The sequence below is a fragment of the Emydura macquarii genome, unplaced genomic scaffold, assembly GCF_026122565.2.
Source record: "Emydura macquarii macquarii isolate MOO-44397 ecotype Brisbane River unplaced genomic scaffold, CSIRO-AGI_Emac_v2 contig_2676, whole genome shotgun sequence".
Lineage (NCBI taxonomy): Eukaryota > Metazoa > Chordata > Testudines > Chelidae > Emydura > Emydura macquarii.
This window is the reverse complement of record NW_027132813.1, coordinates 192,542-212,444: the sequence shown is the minus strand read 5'-3', so window position 1 is coordinate 212,444 and position 19,903 is coordinate 192,542. Positions and strand designations below refer to the sequence as shown.

Here is a 19,903-nt window from a genome sequence, read left to right as displayed (position 1 = left end):
TGGCCTTACAGTTTAGGAATCTATGAGATGCCAGTCAGCTGTAAAACAAAGGAAAATGTATGAACCCCATTGCTGGGACACCCAAAATTGGACTGGATAAAGCACTATAATACACGGAAGTCTTGCATTAGCCTCTGTGGGGGATGGATGAGTGACCTCAGGACTACTAATTCTCTAACACCTCTGATAGTGGAGCCGGAGGCAGTGGTACAATAAATGATTTTAGTTTGTGTGTCAGCTGAACAGAGGACTGAAGTCTTTCAGATTCTTAATCAACCAAACAGGCACTGTGGGCAGTGGCAGGTCAAGCTTCCATAAGGCCTCCGTACCAGTGCTCCTCAACCCTGCCCTGGAGGGGGACAGCCTCCACTGGTCATTCAATCCTTGGATTCTACTGAGGTTCCCAGCAAGTAGGACTGATAATACCAATTATGGTAGTGGTTTATGTGATGGAGACACTTGTCCACCAGGAAATTGACTGAGACCCTAGTTCATTTCACCTAAGTCACCTAATAGCCATTAGAGTTGAAAACCAATTTCAGTTACTTTCAACCCGAAGCTAGGTTAGAACCTGCAACCTAGATGTCTCAGCCCTCAAATATACCAGATATATAATGCGTGGAGAATAGTGTAAAGCTCCCAGGAGTAATAGAGGAGAAAGAAAACTGACTTTTATGTATCCCAAAGTAACAATTGGCAGATTTGTCTGGTACAAACCCGTACTTGCTTCGTTGTACAAACAGAACTGTCTCAGAGTGAATGAAGATGTTGATGAAATGCGCATAACTAACAATCTGTCTTGGTTCTCAAAGTGCTTGTAGGTTTTAGGTCTGTGCGGCATTTCAGCAGACCACCAATTCAAGGGAATGCACTGTTTGAACTTGACTTTATTTTTTTTATCCAGTTTATCTACCCTTTGTAGATGAGAGCTAAACTTGTTTTTCCTTTTTCCCCTTCTCCACTTTGAACATCCTTAGTTTGAGTAGACAGTAAGTATGTCATTGTACTTTGGCAGCACACGGGAGACTGAACTGCAGCCTTTGCCTATTAGCCCCGGATTAATTCAATCCAAATTGTTTTCATCAGATGCTACAGATTACAGGGTGGGAAACTGGGTCCAACCTCTCCCAGGAGCTGTCCAATGATTAAAGGAAATCTGTGGTTACAGTCTTGGCTGCCCGCTAGCACAGAAAGTTAATTTCATGGAACATGACGGCAATGTGAAACCTTGCCAGACTTTTTCTTCTTTAACCCCTTTATGGTTTTGTTCAGTTTTCCTCCTCATCCCCCCAAAGTTGGCTGTCTCTGTCTGCCCTCTCCGTAGGGGTGAGATGCATCTGGGTGAGGATTCTGGGAGAGGCACCTAGCATGTTATGCTTGGGACCCTTCTGAAGTTGTTGTAAGATTCTCGCCAATGTGCAGTACTTCAAGCCAAATGACCTCGTGCATAATCTGGAAGGCAGAAATGGGTGGGATGTAGATGATTTCAGTGAAGAAATAACCATCACAAGAGAAAAGCTGATTGGTGCTGACAGCATTGGGCTGGGTTAACACTGGGGCATGGCTCCCCTGATTGGCAACACAATAGATAAGGAGCATCCATCTCCGTCACCCCTTTTTTCTTCCTTTGCATGGAAACATTTTATATCAATCCTGTGACACCACAGGGCGTGATGGTAACGTGAGAAAGCCCTGGGACCACATGCACTCTAGGTGTGGGGTTGTCTCACACTTATACCATGCCTCATAAAGGCCTGTGGCCTACTTAAGGTTTTCACTGCTGCAGAGGCTGGAACAGCTGAAAAATTACCATTAACTTCCTCCTCTCCCCCTTGCCTGCCTTCCTCCCTCCCTCCCCTCCACACACACAGGAACAATTAAACAGGCTACTTTCAACAGTTAGGAAAGTTTTCACATCCGGGGCATTTAGAGCTGAACTTCCCATAGGGAAGCGAGCTCTTTCGGTGTTGGGTGGGGGAGCCGAGTTGTTGGCAATATAGAGAACTGGATGGCTGAAGGAGTTGGGGAAAGGGATGTGGATTTTCACACTGGGTCAGTGGATCAAATCCAACCTACGGCAGTGGCCAAAAGTCATTGCCGTTTGGCTGTTGGGCTGGTCTCAGTCCAATTTTTACCAATGCAACTGGCACTAATGAGCCCTCTTTTAGTGGCCTCAGTGTCAAGGCCAGAGATTGGCTGAGACATGAACACTGAGCTTTTCTTTTGTTCTTAGATGGTCTCTCCAGGTTAGCACCAAGGCTTACTGGTACGGCTGTTGTCCCTGTTGTCTGGATAAATCATCACTCCACAGGGTTATTGGTCAGGCCCCTTGTATCAGCATTAAGTTGCCTAAATGTTAGTTTTAAAAGGGGCTGGATCTAAAGAAGGGGATTAGAATGGAGCTAGAGCACCGGAACGATAGATGGGGAGGAGTCAGTGGCAGGCATCTTGGATACTCTGACACAGGTGCCCTTATGTGGTAGAAACTGTGACTGAGAAAAGCTCTGAACTCTACTTCTGTAGATGTCAACAGGGCTTGTGAGGCAGTCTAGCATGAGCCATAGCTCCCAGAACGCAGTGCTGCAAGTCACTTTATTTCAGAATCAAGTCTGTCCTGTACAGTAATAATGGGTGTGAGATATAAACCTTGATAGCTGGATATCCTGGCTGTGTCTTTTGCATTGGCTCAGCCCACAGCAGAGGTCCAGTTTGCCTGCACCAGCAGGTTAGAGAGTGTACATTGTGCTCTTCCACCTGGCCCTGATTTCTGGGCATGTGGAATGTCTGCTGCCAGGTCTCTTCCTGGCTGCGAGCTGCATGCGATGCTCCTTCCACCCAAAATAATGGAAATATTTACAGCAGCAATGGAGAAATAAACTCCCAACTAGCATGGTGTGTCTGGAAGTGGGAAAATTCCAGCAGATTGGGAAAAACAAGCCCAGCATCTCTGGTGGACCCATGGGACAACATCTGATATCAGCATGTCAAGTGGGTGTGTTTGCCTTGGTCTGAGCGGTCTGGCATTTGTTGTGCTGGGTGTGGAAATGGAAAGCGTATATCTGAATGCAGGCCTGTGCTCTTTGTACAGCTAATGGACCCCAACGCAGCAGCTGCTGCTGTGTCTAAAGCGCCGGTTATGTGGTGTTATCTGACCCTGGAGATACATCACTTAAATTGTGTTTTATAAATAATGCTTTGCACTTCTGTAACTTTTAATCTGAAAGGTCAACAGCAGCAAAATCTACAAAGATCTCTGAACCATGCCTGAACACACCACCTGCTCTCAGTGCTCTCTGGTAACAAGACTTCCCTTCTCTTCCCTATGGCTGCACTTACAGTCCCCCCCCTAATGTGCACACTGCCACAGGGCTGAAGGCCACAGTTTGTTCTGTTAGGTCTTCCCCAGTTACAGTACAGTTCTCTTAGGAAGAGCTTACTTCTGGCAAGATCTACTAGATTTTAGACTAATGCCTCTTTGCTCTCCCCAAAGGGACATGACAGAAGCTCCACTTTGGGAAACTGGATAAAGAATTGAGGAATAGACAGTAAAGGACAATCCTGCATTCAGTTCACAGGGGAAGACCCAGATGTGGCCTAATATGAGCACTGATATCTGTGACCTATAAGAACCCAGCCCTTGATGAGCTAAAAATCATCTCTCCACTCAGTCAAAAAACATGGTGTAAAATAGTATCTTCCTGCATGTTTTGTAAAACTGTATATTTTTATATATATAGATAGTCTACAGATTGTTAGGTACATAGTCTGAAAATAGCAGTGAATGGTGAGATGGCAGAAATTGCAGGTGACAATTGTAATTTACATGAATTACATTTATAAAAGGCTCAGAACTTCAGAGGACCTAACAAGATTAAGCCAATAGACAACACAATGGCAGGTTAAAATCATTGTTGACCAGATGCAAGGTAATATACACTGGAAGGAATAATTTTGAATTTCTCATACATAGCACTGGGGCAGAGTCAGCACCTAAAAATTGTAGCCATTGGTGCAGCTTCGGCATTGATCATTTTACTCTTCTCTCCTTGCTTCCGCAGGATGTCTTATTGTTGAGTCAGTTCATCCGTTCTGATGGTGGGATGCTATCCCGTAAGGTCACAGGTCTTTGTAATGAGGAGCATAAGAAGGTCGCAGTGTGTGTGCAAATGGCTCACCGAGCAGGTAACCTTTCTTCTCTGGGAACAGGCCTCTTTATTTAGTAGTAAGCTCTTTGGGGAGGGAACACACTTTCCTGTCCCCACGCTACCACAGCCATCAGAGTAACTGAGCTGCCAGTGAAATCTTATTGTTTTGGAACCCCTGACTATCAAGTGCCCAAAGCTCTTTTGCAAAACCTGGTCATCATTCAACCAACCTCCCAAAGGGTGATGAAATGTTACCCAGTGCTTCCAAAGAATTTTGAGCCCCATCTTCCTTTCACCTAAACCCTAGGTTTTTAGTAGTCATAGCAGTACAAGAAAAATCCAAGTCAAGGAAAGGAACTCCTGATGACAAAGAGCCCAAAACATTGGATCTGTTCAGGCAAAAAGCCTATTGTTGGTGTCACTGCAATGACATAAGGCAAATTACCAGGAATAATTTTTTTGCCCAAATTGCTTCAAGACACTAAGGAGGAGCTGAAGGAAATTGTACAGGAAGGTCAGATCGTTGTCAGGAGAGCTCTGCAGGTGACCACAGGTGCCTTAGACATAGCCACCAGTTTGATAGCCATGTTTGTGATCATGAGTCTAAAGTCATGGCTATCATCCTGGAGGGTACCAAGGAAGGTATCGGATACCATTCAAGATCTCCCATTTGAGGAAATGGAGCTCTGCAGTTCAAGGACCAGCAAAGTGCTCCCTCCCTAAAGGAATCGGGCCATCCTAAGATCCCTGGGGATTTACACACCGTTCACTTGTAGGAATTCCTACAAATATCAGCTCCAACGAAGGCAACGGTCTCACCCTTACTCCCAAAGCGGACAACTGGACTGCCAACAGTACTGGTGGAGATGCCCTTCATCTGCCTCCTCCATCACCCACTCCTCCCCATCAGCCAGATAGCAAATTCAATGGGAATGTCATGGGCCACATCAGAATTGATCAGGTGCTGTCAATGACCTTCAGGAGCCAGCTTGCCCCACTTCATTGGTCATGATCTGATATAATCTTGGACAGATGGGTGCTGGGAACCAAGTCTGTGGCTTTCCCACTCATTTCCCCATCCCTTTTCAGGGGTCGTCTGATGAGAGCCTATTACAGAAAGAAGTGGCATTGTTGTTTTATCTAGGAGCCGTAGAAGATGTTCCACAGGAGTACAGGGTAGAAGCTTCTACTTGCAGTGCATCTTTATCCCAAAGAGGGAAGGGTAAGACTGGTCTTTGTTCTAGACCTGAAGAGACTGAACAAATACATATGCTCTCTCAGATTCAGGATGGTAATGCTTCCCTCCATCATTCCATTTCTCCAGGCTCAAGACTCGTGTGTGGCTCTCAACTTGCAACATGTGAACTTCCACATAACTAGTTATCCATCTGGCCCATAGGAAATATTACATTTCACAGTGGGGTCAAATCATTCTTAATACAAGGTGCTGCCGTTAAGGCTCTACACAAAATGTCTCGCAGTGTTAGCAACCCACCTAAGAAAAGGTAGTCACATCTACCCTTACTTGAATGACTGGCTGATCAGAGGCAAGTCTCAGCAGGAATCAACAACAAGCCAGGACTGCATTTTATCCCTATTCACCCAATTGGGCCTGCTGGTGAATGAGTAAAAACTGTCACTCTCACCCCATTGCAAATGATAGAGTTCACGGGGGCGCTGTTTGACTTCACATCGGAGCGTACCTGCCTGAGGACCAGTTCCAGTCCTTACAAGAACTCTTACTTCAACTGACATCACAATAAGCTACAACAGTACAAACATGTCTAGCAGTGCTGGGCCACATGTCAGCATGCACAGACATGACTCTGCTTGCCAGACTTTGCTTGCAGCCCTTTCAGCTCTGGCTCAGGGCAGTTTATTGTCCAGGGAAACGTTAGACAAAAAGGTTGTAGTACCATGTCATGTTGGTGCAGAACTGGCTTGCTGGCTGCAACCTGCAGTCCTGTGGAAAATAGTCTTACTAGGACCCTCTGCAGCAAAGACTCTGATCATGGATTATCATGGACAGGTTGGGGAACTCATTTGGACCCCTTCTGATCTAAGGTGCCTGGTCCTCAAACTACATGGGGCTACATATGAACATCCCAGAGCTCAGGGCCACCAACTGGCCTGTATGGTGTTCCTGTCTGGCCTACAAAACTCGATAGTGCAGATCTTTACAGACATTACACAACAGCCATGCCGTACGTAAACAAGCAAGGGGATGTCTGCTTCTCGCTCCTCTGTCTAGAGGCCATCAATTTCTGTAATTGGTGTAATCAAAATAGGGTATCCCCAATGGCTCTTTATCTCCTGGGAGTCATCATCAACCTAACAAACTTCCTGAGCAGGCAGTTGATAACTAACCATGAATCGTCATTGCATAGATCCATCATGGATATGATATTCCTGCAGTAGGGATCCTCTATAGACCAGTTTACCACCAAAGGCAACAGAAAATGTCAGAACTAGCTGAAGAAGAAGTCTGAGTCCAGGATTGTTGGTTGGATGCTTTTCTCCTGCAGTGGAATGAAGGCTTGCTTGTACGCTTTTCAGCAATCCCCCTGATTCCTAGGGTTGCTTCCAAAATGAAGAGACAAAGCCACAAACATCCTAGTAGCTCCATACATACTGGCTGAAGCAGTTCTGGCTCACTGACCTATTCCAAATGTCCATTCAGCATGGATCCGATCTTGTAGCAACAGAGCCAGATGCTCCATCCAGACCTGAAATTGTTACACCTGCCAGTGGCTGTGGGCTGCACCACAGATCGGGACCACTCCCTACAGGTCCAGGAAATCCAGTTACAACACAGGAAAATATCCACCAGAAGAACATATTCTTCCATATGGACATGGTTGTCAACGTGGGCAGCCCAAAACTGCCTAGACCCAGCCCAGGCCTCAATTCCTGAGATCCCTGATGACCTCCTGCAGTTCTAGCAGTTCTCATTCACTTTGATTTTAAGTCCACCTCTGTGATTTCAGCTTGCCATCCACTTGTGTAGTTTTACACGGTCTTCTCTTAATGTCCAAGATCTGCAGGCTTGTCATGTGGAGTAACCCACTGGCTTTTGTCAAGCGCTGTACCTTGGACGTAGCTGTTCAGGAGACCAGCACTACAATCATTGTTTGATGCAGCTGGAACTCCCATGAGTTGCCTAGTGGAGAGAGTAACCAGATTCAGGAAGTCTGGATTCTATTCCCACTGGCCTGCTGCATGACCTTGAGCAAGTCATGTCACCTCTCTGTGCTTCAGCTTCCCCTTCTGTAAAATAGGGGAAAGCCCACTGTGAAATCTACTGATGAAATGCTATATAAGTGTTTTATTCCCACCATCCACAAGGGATACTTCTTGCCTACAGTTGGCTCCATATTGCCACATACCCCAAAAGAGAATGGTTACTTACCTAACAGCAACTGGATCTTCGAGGTGTTGTAGCCAGCCTGGATCCCACAACTGCCCCTCCAAGCCTGCTCTTAGGAGTTCTGAGCTACTATGGCCTTTGAATTGTAAAGGAATTTAAAAAGGGTTGTGGCCGCCCTGCCCTTTATGGTCTGACAGACCCTGCTAGCCAAAAAAACCTGAGGTGCACGTAGTCAGTGGGATTGACGCTGACTACAGTATCTCGAACCAGTTACTATATGGTAACTGTTCTTTCACGTCTCAGTGGCCTCGGAGATGGAACAAAGCAACTATTTGTGTATAGCAGCGTGCCACGAGTTTAGGATCGGAAGTAAATGTAATGTTTGGCATATAGCCCCACTCATCCAAGGATTTCAGATTATTTTACAGAGATGGGGAAGTGACTTGCCCAAGGTCATACAGTAAGGTGTTGGTCAGGGATGGATTCCAGGTCCCTTTGAGTAGTTCCTTCTCTAACCACTATGCCTGCTCTCCCATGCTATATCCAAATTAAAATGCAAAGAGAATTTAAAGAGGCAGATTGTAATCCTTGAGCTGGAATTTGGCTAGATATTGGTGCCCTTACTCGAGTAAGCAGCACCATGGGACCTTTAATGAACACAAGTGGTCAAGTCTTTGATTGTTTCATCTCAAATACAGCACCTCCAGTAGCCCTGCACCCCTGCCTGTGTTAAGGCATTGGTTCAGTACTGACTCGGAGAGAAGAATGCCCCTTCCACTATAGCCCCTTGGGTTCTCTCTAGGAATCCTGACCTGGTCTGCTTAGTTTATGAGTTGTAATGGGATCTCAGAGTGGTATGACTGTAGTTATTAGCAAGGGAACAGTACAAAATCTCAGATCTTTCCTTTCCCATCTCAGGTTTGCTGCCAAACCACAGGCCTGTGCTTCCTGAAGGACATGTTTCCAAGAAACCCAAGCTCAACAGGTGACTAGTCTTGACTTGTCTTTTTTAAGGGGATTGGTGGGGGAGGAGGGCATTTCTGCCTCAGAACAGGCTTAAGGCAGCAAAGTCAGCCTGGATCCAGGTCCTATAACCAGTGTTGATAGTGTTGCTGAGTGTGAGTCTCTGTCACTATGCTCTGGCCTGCCAGTACATCAAGGCATGCCGCAACTAACCACGCCTCATCCAGACCATCCACATGGGGTTAAGAAACCCATGCCCATTAGATACACTCTCCTTCCCTCAAACCCACTGGCTTCCCCATAATTGGCAATGGCTTAGGGAAGATACTACAGTGAAGACAGCTGGTACAAATCCCTAAGCTAGATAGGATGCAGAGTGGGCAATAGCAGTGGGTGGTCGGGGGCAGGCCGAAGGAGCTTTGTTACAGGCATGTGGCACTCTTCGCTCTTTCACTGTTTTCCCCTTTTGGCTGTAGTTTGTTGTTCACCCTCAGCTTGCCCTTCCTGTGTAACAAGCTCTCTTCCCCTTCCCCCAGTACCGCAGGGCCCCCTGACCTTTGATGGAAGAACTGAGCCCCCTCCTTCCCCCTGTGCCTTGCTCACTGTTGAGAGGTGCTAATCCCCTGTTTATGACCTCACACTCTGTTTCCATGGAGATGTCAGTGCAGTTTATGAACCTTCATTAGAGAGTTGTGGGGTTACCAGAGGCCGTGAGCCTGTTGCTGGGGGAGCTTAGGCTTCAAGGCTCAGGGTGACTTGAGACTCCTGGGGTTTGGGCCTGGCTCGCTTGCTGAAACTTGGTGGGCAGCTCTTTGTGGTTTGCCAGGCCAGTGGGGGCATGTCTATACTGCAGTTAAAAACCCGTGACTGGGCTAAGAGGTGGGAGGGTCCCAGAGCTCATGCTGCAGCCCAAGCCCAAATGTCTACACTGCAATTAAACAGCCCCACAGCCCAAGTCAGTGGGCACAGGTCACTGCGGGTGTGTAGTTTGCAGTATAGACAGTCCCATGCTGTGCCTGTCCACAAGGATCAGAATCTGTACTGATGGTCAGGTCTCCCCAGCAGGAGACTGTATAGGATATGGCCCCAGGCTCCACAGATATTGTGTTCGGTAGTACCTCACATTTCTATATCTTAAAATGCTTTGGGACTATTTATTAGTTGTGCATGTCCAGCACATCTGTGGTGGAGTGAAGCAATTGCTCATCACACACAGCAACACTGCCCAGCTGGTTAGGACAGGAAATGGAGAAGGCCAGTTCCCACTGCAGTTGGACCAAGGCTCAAGGGCTGGCACCCTGACTTTTACTAACTCTGCTGTGGGCTCTTCAATGAACACTGACGATGGGTATATCCATGTACATCTGACAGCAGAGCACCCCTAGAATCAAGCTTGGGAGTCGGTATCCGAGTGCTCCCCTGGGATCACTATTGCCTCTCTCTGCCGTATCCTTGGTTTGCTCCTCCCACAGAGAGGAAGTAACAGAACTGGGGTTGGGATTGAGTTGGGGAAGGGAAGGCAGGGATGTGGTGGGAGAGCTGGCGCAGGCAAGGAACAGAGCTGGGATGGAGCAGGCCCGGTGTTGAGAGGGAGCTGGCAGTTTGTGGAGGAGGCAGGAATGGGGTTGAGAGATCAGCCTGGGAATTGAGGAAGATGAGGATGAAGCTGACAGAGGCAGGCCAGGAGCTGGGGTACTGCAATCAGGGCATTTCAGGAATGCTGCTGAGATATTGTCTCTGCTAACTGCTGGAGGTAGAAAGCTCTGCATTTTTGGAACCTGGCCATGTCTCAGCCACTGCAGCACTGTGAGAGCTTTGGCCACATGCCTACCCCCAACTGTGCCTCCCACATTGCTCCCTGGAACAGCAACCAGCACTGCACGGGGCACAAGACTTTAACCGCTTCCTTTCTCCAGCTCTGGGGGTGAGGTCATTTCACATTGCCAAACCACCACCTCCTTTTCCCTTCATGGTACCCAGCAGTGTCAAAAAATGGGTTGTGGTTAAGACACTGGATCCAGATGTGGAAGACCTGGGTTCAGTTCTAGGCTTGACCACAGACTTCCTGCATGACCTTGGACAAGTCATTTAATCTGTCTGCAATGATTTCCCCATCTGTAAAGTCCCTCAAAAATCCACAAATATGTGGGTGGTGCTCAGATCAGGTGGTGATGGGACCCTAAGATCCTCTCCATAGTGAGGTAGGTGGCTGGGACCTTTGAGCGAAATAAGCCACCTCCATTCAGTGCAGTGAGAGTTGAGGAGCCTTTATCTGTTTCCCCACAAAGCCTTTGAGGTGTAACATTAGGACCCCTCAGGTCATCTAACTTGTCACTTCGCTGCCTTTGAGCCTATTGGATTTCAGTGTGCCTGCTTGGGGAGGGATCCGTTGTGCTTTGAGAGGGGCCTGAGACTGGGTGAAGAAGTGGGGGGATCTCTGCAGAGAAAGGCAGAACAGAAGGGTCTGGCCTTCCCCAGCAGACACTGTCTCACACAGCTCAATGATGTATTTATCAATTTCCCAAGAGCAGTAGTCCCCACTTCCATCTGGCCCTGTAGGGACTGCTGTGTTGAATGCTGTGCTCCCCCAATGAGACTGCTTTGTGAGTGGTGGTAAAAGCAAAACCCCCAACACTCTCCCTGCCCGTCACTGCTGCAACATATTGGCTCTGCTATTGACATGCTATCAGCTGGGCCTGGCGGCCTCTTAGCACCACTATATGGGAGCCAGGAAGGCAGAGCACCTTGCATTACTCTGCAGTGACCTACCTCTCTCTCTGGATAAAGGGGCATCACTTGTTGTGCTCTCTAGAGTGTCTTTCTGGTCTTTTGTTGAAGGAAGGGGCAGGTGGGTGAAACCTGGAAGACATGAGGAAGTAAAGCCAAGAGGAGGAGAGGTGGGGGCTGATTTGGGGCCTAACTCCTGGTGGGTACCAGAGCTGCAGACTCTTGGAGAAGAGTAGTTTGCTCAGATGCCTAGCAATGTCCAGCCCTCCCTGATTCTCATCCTCTTCCCACCATGTGGTTGCTCTGTTTCAGGTCTTTTCCCCTCAACTCCTGCCCCTCAACCATATATCTCTGTCTCAGGAACTTGCATTGCTCTCTTCTTTTCATATGGTATGGGAGCAGTTCCTTCTGTGGGTCTCCTGAACAGGAGACAGGGCGATAGGGATGCAGAGCTTTGTGCTTGTGTGGGGAGTGAAGTCTCCTCTCCATGTGGCGGTTAGAGATTTTCCCTAAGCTGAAGAACTGTGTCTGTGTTAACATCTTATCTGCAGCTATATGAGCTCACCCCCCTCTGCTCCTGAAATTCCTCTCATCGCTCCCCTGTGCTGAGAGATAAGCAGCCCATTCAGCCATCTCTGTCCTGTCTGGCTCTTTGCCCTGGCTGAATGTCCCACTCTCTTTTTGGAGTGGGGAGAGAGCTGGGAAGGGGCTATCTAGCTCTGGACATCACCACCAGAGAGCTCCATAAGATGTCAGGCAGGATAACCTGGGCTCATGTGTGAGGAGGGGAAACGTTACCTTGAGCTGGACGTGAAAGGTGTTGGTGCTTTGAACTGCTTCTCAAACACTTAGCGTATGTCATCTTGAGGCATAGGCTGAATAAATGCTCTCATTGGCTGCTGGAGTGACAGGATCAGGGCTACTACCTGAGATGAGATGGCTGGTGTTAGATTCCCATCCGCCGCTACTTAGGTCAGAAGAGATTTGCTATTAGTAGTAGGCTTATCCCTGGCAGGCCATTAAGACAAAAACCAGGCAACCTTGCTGATCAGCGTCATAGTGGTTTCATTCCATCCCCATGGACCTTTCGGCTCCCCAGGTAGGAGTCACAGCCCGATAACTTTGCTAAAGGTGTGGCCTGAGGCTCTAAATCTTATTTCCAAGAGTTGAACTTGAGCTTCAGTGTGCGACTGACAGGAATGAGGCAAATGGCTTCATTTGAGGGAGAGGGAGGAGGTTTAACCAGGGCTCCTTCCAGAGTCCCATTAGTGGTGCTCAGAGCAGCATCAGCTGGAGGGAGTCTCTGCAGACCAAACCAATGCAAGACTCCTTTGTTTTTCCTTCTCCCTCCCCTGAAGTGAGCAATTACACGGAGGCCCCCACCTAGTGGCTCCATAGAGCCTCTCAAAGGGCAGTTCATCAGGTGTCCTGGGACTTTCCCATGAAAAGCCAGCTGCATAAACTGTCCCAACAGATAGTCTTTATTCTTGAGATATTTGCAGCTCTGTCCTTCCTTGCCTGCTGAGATGGAATGGAAAACCAGCTCTTGGGAGGGGGCTGTAGGGTTCCTGGGGCAAGGAAAAAGGGACAGCATATTTGGCAGTGCTGGGTTGTCAAGCTCAGTCTTCTTACAAACCAAATTTGGGGACTGTACAGCAGCAGCTCCTGAACTTTTTTCTGCTACACTTAAGGTCATCTCATCAAGGATGTTTTCTGTCTTCCAACATGCCATGCCCAAATTCCACTTACCCTGTCAACTGAAGTGACCCTGTTTCACAGCACAGGGTCTGCCTTCTGATCTCATCTGGATGATCACTCTGACGGTGCTTGCCCCTGTAAGGAATGCAGTCACGCAAGATGAGCTCTGTTTTAGGGCAGTGGGAGTTGCTGCTCAGCCATGTGTCCCTTGGCCCAGTGAGACTACCTTGTGTGTTTAGCACGCAGCCATCCTTGCTTGCCCTATCCCCTTTTCCCCTCCATAAAATGTTTCATTCACGAGTATGCTTCCTGCAGATACATAGTGCCCCAGTCTCATATATCTGTTGTTGTTCAGGAAAACAAAAGCCCTGTTTACTATTGACTGAGAAGTGGTTCCATTGTGTACCCTGATGTGTGAACCTCTCCTCACCCCCTCACTTCCCTGAAGTGTGATGAGAGTCCCTCTCTCATCTTAGCTATTCTTTGCATCAGGTTACTTGCAGCATCCCCTTTGCCCAATCAAGGTGTTCCCAGCAGTGTGGTGGTGATGGCAGTAACTGTTCCTGTTCTCATTGCCCACATTTTGTGTGTAGGAGCACAAGCACTGAGGATTGGATCATTGCGAAATGGTGACTGGCACACCCTAGGTTTTTTTTTTCCCAGTTACACATGGTCCTGCGTAGGAAGGAGTCTGCATTCAGGATGGGGAGAGCCCTTTTTGCTTTTAACACTGAGGAGGTGTTTGAGATGTGACCAAAGTAGAAGAAGGTCTAGTGTACGAGTTTGAGATGCCTACTGAGGCTGTGACAGCTCGTGGTCAGCAGCTAGGCTGGAGAGAGGAGATCTGGGCATACAAGTGGCACTCTGTGCAGTCTCCTCCCGCTTGTCAGGACACTGTGCAGGTGAGAGACCTCTCACTGTCTTTCTCATATCCTCTTTGCTTCCTGCTAGGTAGCTTCTTGACAGTAGTAGCTTGTTAATGTCATCTACTAGCTGCTTTACCAGCTGAGGGCCAATTGTAGGAATACTGTTGTTGGATACCAACATTTTGATGGCCAGACTGTAATAGGGTGCGGTGCGTTAGCTGTTGTGCCCTTTGCCCCTCCTCATCGCACATTGAAGAGTGATGCCCCTGCCTGTGATATCATGTTTGTAGAAACTGGAGGTAGAAAAGCCTCCGACTCCATCTCTTGTCAATGCAGAATTGCTCCCTACAGGGCACTTTCTAGTGCTTTGCCCAGTTTAGGGCTTCCACTGCTTCCCTGAGATGATTCCACAGGCTAACATGTCTCACTGTCAGGGATTTTCTCTGATCTTCTGCCTGCATTTTTTCTTTTCTTCATTTCATCACATTCTTCCTAGTTATGCCTCTGTTATGCTTTCACCTGGCATGTCCTGATCAGTTCAGTGCTGCAGCAACAACATTTTTCAATGGCCAGTTTGAGAGAGAGGGATTTTGAAAGGCTTTTTCAGCACCATGTGCAACTGCAGTATGCACTCAAATTCCAGAGCCATCTGTGTGCAGGCCACACACACCAGAACAGTCTGGGAAGCTGTCATGAGCAGCTGCAGATCAAACCTCCCTCTTTGCTTTCAAGATTTGAAACCTCACTAATTTGGCAGCTTCCTTTCCAGTATATGGGTTGTTAGAGGCCAAGCGTGGGAGATCGCTGTTCTGAGCTCAATGGCCATCTCAGAGGGAGAGTCTGGAGTCACCTTTATGTGGATGCTGCACTGGCTGCTCATTTGGTAGGGACCAAAATATTGGTTAAATCAAAACTCCATGAAATCATCCCTTTCACAAACTATTACAGGATCACAGTTGTAATGTAGGTCGTAGCTTCACAGGGCCTGGTGTCTGCCAATGGGAGGTGCTGTAGACGATGGGGTAGAAGCACTGGATTTGAAGAGCTCACAATTACTCCATTTCCACCTTCCTGCAAGATGGAGGCATTGTAAGGCTTCAGTCATAACATTGGGTGGAGATATCTCCCAGCTACTCCAGTCTTCTTCCTTCTTGGGCCTGGTCTACACTGCCAGTGGCCGTCGACGGGAGATGCACTAGCTACGTAGTGTAGCTTGTGTATCTCCTGTCAACTTACTAACATTCCCTTACCGCGGCATCTCCACTGCTCTGCGTCGATGGGGAACACCCTCCAGTCGACGCAGCCTTATTCTTCGGGAGGGGATTTACTGCGTCAACTGGAGAGCACTTCCGGGATCGATTGAGTGGGTCTCCACCGCCCATTCAGTGGATCCCGCTGTATCGATCCGTGCAGCCCCAGCAGTGTAGACATACCCCTAGAGAAAGGAGAAGTTGCTATATGTTAGGTAAGAAGATTACTTAATAGCAACTGGCTGCTTGCTAAGCTCCTACAAGGAAGGAGTCACTCCTGCAGACACCTCTCCACTTTCTGGGAGCTGACTCCAGCTTCTTCTTGTTATCAGCACTTAACTTGGGCAGCGTGTGGTTTCTCACCTGCACTGAAAGCTTGTGTCTTGTTCCTATGTTCTGTGTAGACTATGAATTCAAAAGCAAAGAACCAGAGTAGCCTCAGGTGAGTGGAAGCCAAGAGGCGTCCTGGGAAGGGGACGTGGCAAGGAGGAGGCAGCCCTGCCAGCACTTTGATAGAGTGCTTCCTGCACAGGCTCTAGCCCTCTGCCTTCTGCTCTTAATACAAACAAGAGCCAGATTGAAAAAGTTCAGTCAGGGTTCAGAAGTTCAGCCTTGAGCTGCACGGCGATGATTCTTGCTTGGGCTGCATGCAGGGCCACAGCTGCCCCATGTGCAAGTCATTTCCCTCACCCTAACACATGGAAGGCCCTGGCTGTTAAGCAGCAGTGTCTGGATAATGGGACCTCTGGGCTCTTCCCCGTGAGTGAACCCCCGACCTGACTTCCATGCGCCAGAGCAATTTGGGATGACCCAGGGTGCTCCAAAGACCATAGGAGACCAACTGCAGCTGTTTTCATACTTCTAATTCTTGCCAGTACCCAGCAGGGTTGAAAATAGCTTGAACTGCTCGCTTCCACCACACGTTGTTACATAGTGGTGATTGTGACGTGGGGCTAGCTGCATGCGCCTCTCCCAAACCTCTTTCCCCAGGATTGGTAGTCGTGTCCCCCTTTGGCAACCGTGTAAAAAAAGATTGTGAGTACTCTGATAATAGCTCAAGTGTTTTTAGCAGAATGCTGTGTCCGTCCACTCTCCAAGGCACGTCAGGCTCTAAGCTCTGCCCTGGCAACACTGATTCATGGTTAAGAAAATGCAGACCGTGTGTAGTGTAGAGGAAAGCAAAGACCCCTCTAAAATGGACCTTAATGCTTGGATATAATGGTAACGGGCAGTATGGAAACTTGAATGAAACGGGATGCACAAATTACCAAACCGAGCACTGCTCGGAAACCAGAGAGAGCCTGATAACTCCAGGTTCTGGACAGGTTCCATGGTCCACCCATCTGTGTTGCTCCCTGATAGAAAATGAGTGTAATATAGCGTCAAACACTGGGAGCAAGGGATTAGACAGAGAGGAAAGGAGTTTTGCATAGGAGTGACTACGCTTGGGATGATGCTTGCTTTTTGCCACTGCGGAATCATCAAAGTAAAAGGCAGCAAGCAAAATAGGACAAAATTGAGTTTTGGACAAAGCAAGCATTAGAAACAGTAAAAGCAAACTGTGCTCCAGGAAGGGAGTGCGTCCAAATGTCTGTTTCAACTAACAATGAAAAGCCACAGCCTGCTGTCCCCAAAGGAAGCCAGAGGCCTGGATTAGACCTGCTCAAAGGAGAAATAACAAAAGCTTTAAAATCAGGCTACTACTAAATCCTTTTGCCTATGCAGATTTGGGGTGTGCGCTTCCAGCGCCCACATGGAAACAGACAAAGGGATTTCTTAAAGCCACTGACTGTCTAATCCTGCACACAGCATTGATATATATCTCCGACATTCACTGTGCTTCCCTCTTCCAATGAGATCATTTGTTATCACGGGAGCTCTTTCCCGTAAGTGGACGGTCACGTGACCAAAACTGCACTTGGCACATTGTGATGCATTGAAACAATTTTGGATTTTCATCCTCTTTCCTTGTAATTTAAGTCTCACTCAATCAGAGCTCACTGTAGGTGGATGGTTGCAGCTCAGATGAAATGTAAAATTAAGGAACTGTCCCCTTGTGTTCACTAAAGATCCTGTAGAACTTCTCCCAAAAGAAATAGCATTAACCCCTGCCGCTGGCCAAGTTCCAATTTGATAATTGCTTTTGGTCTCTCTCAATCCTGCCTGTATTTTCAGTTGGATATGGGAGTCTCCTTCACTTCCTGTCCTAAAGGCTCCCACTAATGCACCAGTATAAGATTAACCATAGAAAGGGACTAACTCAATGTATGCAACTGAGAATAAGTGAGCTGATTCTATGATGTGCATTGTCACTCCCTTCCTGTTGTCACCTCTGTTCGTGTCCAGGTCTGCTCTGGTTGTAAGCTCCTCGAGGAAAAGCCTAAATCTCTTTATTTGCCTGTAAAGCACCTCAGAGGCAATTTTGTTTCAGTAGCAGGGATCCCTATTTGTTTGTAAAGTTCTTTTGGATTCTTGAGCAAGAAAAATAAATGCTGGCAAAATGTGTACTGTTTTCATATATTCCATAACCAACCAGAACTGTGAGATTTATTTTACAGTTCCCAAGTGTGTCATAAGTGCCTCACTATTCAAATAAATTGCACTTGGCCTCTGCCCAAAGCACTTAACATTTAAATTCACGCATGATGCAAATAAGAGGCAACAAAATCTTCTCTTTTTTGGGGGAGAGGGGGAAGGTAGCAGATTGGGGTTGCACTAAGATCACATGATTGCTCAGCAGAAATGTGCAAACAACATTGTTGGGCAAAAAACTTACCAGTCTGTTCCAAATTTTAATTTGTCCAAGTATGGTTTACATCAGAGTTTTTCTTCAGATCTTGTCTGACAAAACTGTTATCTTTCTCCAAGGACCTCTATTCCCTCCCTACCCGTAGCAAAAGATTTGAAGGGCAACAAAACTCCAGGCCACCCAGATATGGAATTAGATCCCTGCTAGATGACACTGGGCATGAAATTTCATCTTGCATGCACAGCCAGATGTAAAGTTCAAATTGTAAAAATTCAGGTTAGGACATTAAGTCACTAATACTTGCTCTCGCGATTATATTTGCAGTTGTAGTAATTCCACTCCCAGCACTTTTTGCATTGCAAGTTCTGGTTTCCTGCACCAGCAAGTTGGAACACAAAATTATACAACATCACAGCATGCAGAGGGGGGGAGATGTATGAGAATAAATTAATTGGCTAAAATCCCAGGAGAAATAGCTGCCTACCTAATGAAAATAGACTGATGCCTTTGCAGATTTTCAACTGAGTTGGGCCTGCCTTATTCAAACTGGCTGTGGAGCTGGTATCTTTCCAGTGAGATGGAACGAGGGAATGAATTTAGACTTGGCTTTTGACACAGTAAAGGAACTGGGTGCTCGAACTTAGCCAAACAGGATCAGATGGACAACTTGCCAGGAGCCTGCATCTAATTTACACAAAATGGAGCTCATGGCACTAGCCATTGTCTTCCACACTGAGGTACAGCCTGTGAGTCCCATGATGCAGTGCTCCCTTTCAGTGGTCCTTCTTGATCAAAGGCGGGGCTTTGCATACTGAGCCCTCTGGTGTTCATAGTGCTTGCCTCTGCATTAAAAAGACAGTGGTCATCCCAGCATTAGCCAAAGCTTTTTCTCACTTATCCGTCTCAAAATTTTTAGGTGCTTTTCTGCTTCTGTTTTTACAGGTATCTTACCCGCTGGTCAATCAAATCTGCTAAGCCTATCTGGAAGAGGGGCCCTAAATGGTGCAAAAAACCCTACCCTGTTGGACATCCCTTGCTGATGGATAACATCAACTATGGGAAGAAGCCTAGTTATTTAAATCACTGAAGCACAGTGGAACTTGCATAGCCAGTGGATCACAGCTCTTCAGGCCACTCTGCCCTTCTTCTGAGTTTCTCAGCCCCACCAACATCCTGATTCCAAGCATCTCTCCTTTTAGCATTGCCCTGTTTCCAGCGAGCAAGCTACCATCTGCTCCTCTGAGTGCATGCAGGACTCCTCGTCATTGGCTTCCTGTGCAGGTAGAATGAGGGCTGATGTTTAACAATCATTTAAAAACAGGAAAGGATCAGATCATTGCTTCGTCATGGCCCAAGTGGGTTTTATGCAGCAGTAAGCTTTAGAGAAGAATACCAGTCAGATCAGATCTGTCACTGGCCCAAGCCCTAGTATCTTTGACTCTAAAGAAAAGTCCTCTGCTCCTTCCTACCTCATCAGTAGTGATGGAAATTGTGTTAATCATTGCTGAAGTGGAATATTTTTGTAGTCTGTCATGACCTTAGTTTGAGGCAGAAAATACATGGCAGTGGCAGGCGGGCATTTGGCATGATAACTGTGTCTCATTATGTGCCTGCTAGGATTACTTACTGGCTCGCTGTAAATCCTGTGCCTGACAAATACAAAACACATTGACATCCTTAATGACTTGGTTTGTTTTCTTCTCCTTGCATATGAACTTGCTGTGAGCCATTCTTGTCAAGGTTGCAGCTGCTGCATGGAACTGTGTGTGGTTGGGACTTGTACAGTATTGTAGACAATACAACACAGCTGGCTTTCACCTTAGCAAGTGCTCCTGCTTCCAAAATGCTAGGTATGGGTCTGACGCAAAAGGGAGATTAAATTGCTGCTGTGTCTTCCTCTGTCTAACATACCTCTGAGGCTACAGGCTGTGTAGCCCTTTTTTATTATCTGTTGCTGTGCTGATGTTTATTTGTGTTGGTTTAGGCAGAACTGTCTGTTACCAGCAAGAGAAATGGGTGAGGTGCGATGGCTTGTGTTGTATAGCAGGTCAGACTCTATGAACATAATGATCCTTTTTGGCTTAAGTCTGTGAAAAGGAAGCTCTAGATTCAGACCATGGGACGTGCAAGATGCCTGG

At 47.3% G+C, this 19,903-nt stretch overlaps 1 protein-coding gene across 1 annotated transcript in view; it reads left to right on the top strand.

Moving 5' to 3' along the window:
* Positions 1-19,446, top strand: part of MRPS18A (mitochondrial ribosomal protein S18A) — a 28,305-nt gene extending 8,859 nt beyond the window's left edge. Inside the window, exons 4-6 of the mRNA XM_067564712.1 lie at positions 4,059-4,182; positions 8,431-8,497; positions 18,708-19,446. Of these exons, the coding sequence (XP_067420813.1) occupies positions 4,059-4,182; positions 8,431-8,497; positions 18,708-18,852 (336 nt within the window). The 3' untranslated portion in view covers positions 18,853-19,446. The remainder of the gene's footprint in view (positions 1-4,058; positions 4,183-8,430; positions 8,498-18,707) is intronic.
* Positions 19,447-19,903: the final 457 nt, after the last annotated feature.